Here is a 4,748-nt window from a genome sequence, read left to right as displayed (position 1 = left end):
AAAAAAAAAAAAAATCATATCTCATAACGAGTATTTTGGAAAAACTGAGTAATAATGTATGAACACATGAATCAAATACTCATAAATTGTAAGCAAACTCACATACATTAAACTGTGATACAAATCAAAAGACCAAAAAGGAGAAGTGTCTTTGTAATACTATTCACAAAAATGTTGCTTTCATGATCATGCAATGGCACATACATATATATTGTTTCATTAAATGCATTCAAATTTCAGTAAACATCACAATTAAACCATATTATTATATTCATACAAGCAACAGATTAATAGGAAAAGGTAACTTAAGTAATGCTGCTTCAAATTTGACTAGCTGTCAATGTCACATTCTGAAAAAAACAAAAAACAAACCAAGGATCCAATTAAAACATGGAAAATCCAGAAGACGAAGCTGACGACAGCTGGTAGTCCTCAACCCTCATCCAATCGTACCAGGCACATGGGCAACATTAGTACTGCTCCCGTATGCATGTCAGCAGACGTGAGAAGTACGAACGTTGCCCATCCTTGTACTTGTTCCTCCACACGAACTCGTACAGGTACGATTGCAAGAGGGCCTCGGACGTACCGAACTGTCGCTTCAGCTTCCTCTTGGCCCTCATCCAGGTGTTTCCTATGTTCTGTGTATGAATGGCGGGGTTTTTGGGGTCGACGAAATGGTTCTCGTGCACGATCACATCGTGGGTGTACAACCCCCCTCCGCCAATCTGCTCCACATGGTGGTAGGATCGCCACCCGTCCGATATTATGTGGGATCCAGGGAGGATCCACTCCTGGATCAGCGCCTCAAGCGTAGCTCTGGTTCTGTCCTGCACTTCAACCATGAAGCACTTCCCCGAGTCTCGCTCTATACCACCAAACACCCAGTGCCCTTCCCGCCACTGGCCCCGGTGGTACTTACGGTGGAAGTACTTCGTCTCGTCGATCTCGACGACGACGGGCTCCCAGGTCTGGGGATCGAGGCCGCCGATCTGCTGCGGGTGGCGGCGCAGGTCTTCATCACACACCTGCACACACACACACACACACACACACAAGAAAGAGCACACACACACACACACACACACACAAACTCAATTTCAGAAACAATCACATGAAATCCATAGGAAACTATACCAGAAGGAGCAGCTCTCACTTTGGCCATTTTTGAACAAATAGTTATTTATATTTGGTTACATGGAAACTATCAGAGGAGGGAGGATGACACACACCCAAGTTGCATTTTCTGTTTGTTAAAAAAAAATTTGTGAAATATCATTGTGCTGCTACATAAAGATAATTAGAGCTTAGGCTAAATCATTTCGGTTTGAAAATTGGGGTTTGAAAATTCACACACACACACACACACACACAAAAAAAAAAACACAAAAAAAAACCACACACAGACATGCACACACACACAAACTCAACTTCAGTAAGAAGCATATGCCATTCCTTAGGAAACTAATCACAAAGAAAGTATACATCATATGGTATATCATGCTTACCTCACGGATGAAGTTGCACCAGTCAATAGCCGTGTGGCAGCCTATCCCCAGCTCTCTGCAGATCTTGTCCTGGGGGAGGTCTTCTACCCAAAAGTACAAGAGCAGGATGCACTTTGTCAGGGGGAGGTGTGACCGCTGGAACCAGCTGTCAAATCTGCAATGACAGGGATTGAAATGTTTACAGCTTAACTTAGCATATGAGGCAGAACACACACACACACACACACACAAAGAGAGCACACACACACACACACACACACACACACACACACACAAGAAAGAGCACACACACACACACACGGTACATTACAGAATTGGGTCAAAACTATAGTAAATCACATGCATGAGGTACACAGGCTTTTTGCAACTGACAAATGCTGCAATTCTTACCCAAACAAACTCAACCATACATAATGCACCCACAATCACACACGGACAAATGATTTTTGCTTTCTCGAAGAAAAGAAAACATACCTGATGCTTTTTGTGCCACCTCGGCACTGGGTCGGACACTTCCATCGCTTGCCGTCAATGTGTCCGTTGTAGCCAGAAACCGTCATACCATTCCCACACACGTGGCAAAGCAAATGGTTTCTGAGCATCCCTCTTCTGGCCAACCACTGGATGGCCTTGTCAGTGGTATCCACTGCTGGAATCAATTCCAGCAGTGTCCACTGCTCCTCTAGAACCTGTTGTGGTTGTAAAACCTGATCAACAGGAACCAAGTTTACCGGGTTTCTTGGTCGTCCGCCTGCCATTTTTATATTTTCCGCGGATTTACTTAATTCGTCGCACGCGTACCCTACTTTCCGTTTCCAGTGAAAACATACTACTTTCTTCTTCTTATCACTCCTACTTTCAGTTTCCAATAAAAACATACTACTACCTACTTTCGGTTTCCAATGAAAACACACAGAGTGATGACGCGTTCACCCACATGATCAGCAGTCAAAATGACGTGCAGGTCGAGAAGGAGTACTACTTACCGTGCAGTTGATCCAGTTTCGTGGCAAAAGGAGTGGTCTTAGAGCTTAGCTGAGGGTTGCATTCGACTCAGCGCATCGAAGTCAGTCTAAAACACCTACTTTTTCATTTTAACGGCCCCTGAGTTTAGTATTCTAAACTGCAGGATTACCCCAATTTACATCTTTTTCCTTCTTTGGAACGAAACTAAATGGGAAGAACACAGGGGAAGAAATGTGGACACTGCAACGCAATCTCACGTGTGAACACAAACGAACACACGTGTGAGCCACCAAGAAAAAAAAAAAAAAATAATGGGTCTACAAGTACAACAGTACAAAACCCACGAGGACGGAGGTACGGTGAAAGTTTGAGTCGTCACAAATGGTCTCTTAAGTCTTACCACAAATGAAACTGCTGAGCGAACGACTCTGGGAGGCTATCCTTGACTATTTCTCTGTCTATCCTCTGCTGTTGGTAAACACGGGGATTGAACAAGACGCACAAGTAACAGTCCTCTTCACAACAATGAACAGACCCTTGCAATGTACCGGAAGCCCAGTGAACCAAGGTACGTCACTCCAAAATAAAATGACTTTTTACAGCAAACGAGTGAACTAGTATAGATGTGTGTTTTCTACTGTTCAGTTGCTCAACGGAGCGTCACTGCGTTCGGACAAATCCATACACATTACACCAGAAACACGTTGGGAAAAAAAACAGGCAAGAAGACAAACGTTCACAAACAGTGAAAAGCATGTGCAGCTCCATAAATGAAGGACACGAAACCTAATGCCTGCACAGGAGAAAAAAGAAAAAAAGATCACAGCCATGAGGGAAGTCAGACAGACAAGTGGTAAAACGCACAACATGAACATGGCAGTAACAAAGGTCTATACAATGACAAAGGCAACCCAAAAACAACGCATAGGAACATTTAGAAACACATGTACAAATACGTGACATAGAAACCGATAAACACAAACACACACACACACACACACACACACACACACACACACACACACACACACACAAACAAACAAAAAAAACGTGTAAACACAGACAATGCGTAGAAAAATATGTAACCATACATGTGCAAATACGAGCGACTCATGGAAACAGAAAAAACACATGTGTAAACACGAACAACGCGTACAGACATAAAAGAAAACATAACACCTGTCCATACACGTTCGGAAACAGAAAAGAACACTCGTGCCGCAAACACGAACATTGCGTAGAGACAGAAAAACACACGTGCAATCACCAACAACGCATAGAGTCAAAAACAAACAAAAAACAAAACAAAAAACAAAAAAACAAAACACGTGCAAACACGAACCAACACGTAGAACTGAACAGAAAAAACACATGTGCAGACACGAACAATGCGTAGAACAGAAAAACACACGTTCAAACACGAACAACGTGTAGAAACAGAAAAAAACATTCAGTTCAGGACACCCTATGCTAAACACACACACACACACACACACACACACACACACACACACACACACACACACACACACACACACACACACAAATGCACGTTCTGTATGTTGAGAGACATGAAATGAAAATCAATTCTTGCTTACCGTTTGCTGATGATCGACCGCAATCACAACGCAACTGAATTTGTGAAAAAGTTTACAAGAGGCTCTTTTTATAGCAACATCTGACCGCTACAGTAAGCTTGTCGGGAATTGGTCAAGTTTTTTGTCCAATCAAAACTGTGTCCAAAGACGCCTAAAAATAACCAGCCAGTTGGAAGCAAACTATAGTTGGTGGCTCAGAGCTTTAATACAGAAAGCGAGATTGCTAATCTCTTGTTTGTTTCAGGTAATCACTGTCACTGTTGGTATCTTCACTGCAGTGATAGTCAATACAGGGGATTAAAGGAGGGTTACCTGCTGATCACTGCTGATCGTTTAGTGAAGGTTGTCAGTGGTAGGACAGTTCTTCCATGATTGTATAGTTACCGCTATTGTGTACACTGTGTGTGTGTGTGTGTGTGTGTGTGTGTGTGTGTGTGTGAGCGTACACATGTGAGTGTATGGTCGGGTGTTTGTGTTTGTGTTTATTTACGTGCGTGTGCGTAACTTGTGCGCCCGCGAGCGCTTCAGTGTGTGCTTGTATGTCTGTGCATACGCGCTCGCCCGTGCGTGTGTATATATAAGTGGTGTGTGTGTGTGTGTGTGTGTGTGTGTGTGTGTGTGTGTGTGTGTGTGTGTGTAAGGGAGTGGATAGGAGCATCAGAAAGTTCTACAAACA

The 4,748-nt window shown here is 43.2% G+C and overlaps 1 protein-coding gene across 1 annotated transcript; it reads right to left on the bottom strand.

Annotated features, from left to right (window-relative positions):
* On the bottom strand, nucleotides 1-3,018 carry LOC143296006 (uncharacterized). The gene is made up of 3 exons (XM_076607744.1): nucleotides 1,983-3,018; nucleotides 1,509-1,662; nucleotides 1-1,028 (listed from the first exon to the last, which is right to left on the bottom strand). Exons 1-3 carry the CDS (start codon nucleotides 2,384-2,386, stop codon nucleotides 471-473), a joined length of 1,116 nt encoding a protein of 371 aa, XP_076463859.1. The 5' UTR covers nucleotides 2,387-3,018; the 3' UTR covers nucleotides 1-470.
* Between the last annotated feature and the right edge of the window lie 1,730 nt (nucleotides 3,019-4,748).

Source organism: Babylonia areolata, chromosome 21 (genome assembly GCF_041734735.1).
Source record: "Babylonia areolata isolate BAREFJ2019XMU chromosome 21, ASM4173473v1, whole genome shotgun sequence".
NCBI classification, from domain to species: domain Eukaryota; kingdom Metazoa; phylum Mollusca; class Gastropoda; order Neogastropoda; family Buccinidae; genus Babylonia; species Babylonia areolata.
Note: the sequence above shows the minus strand (reverse complement) of the source record. Positions and strands in the feature narration are given on the sequence as shown.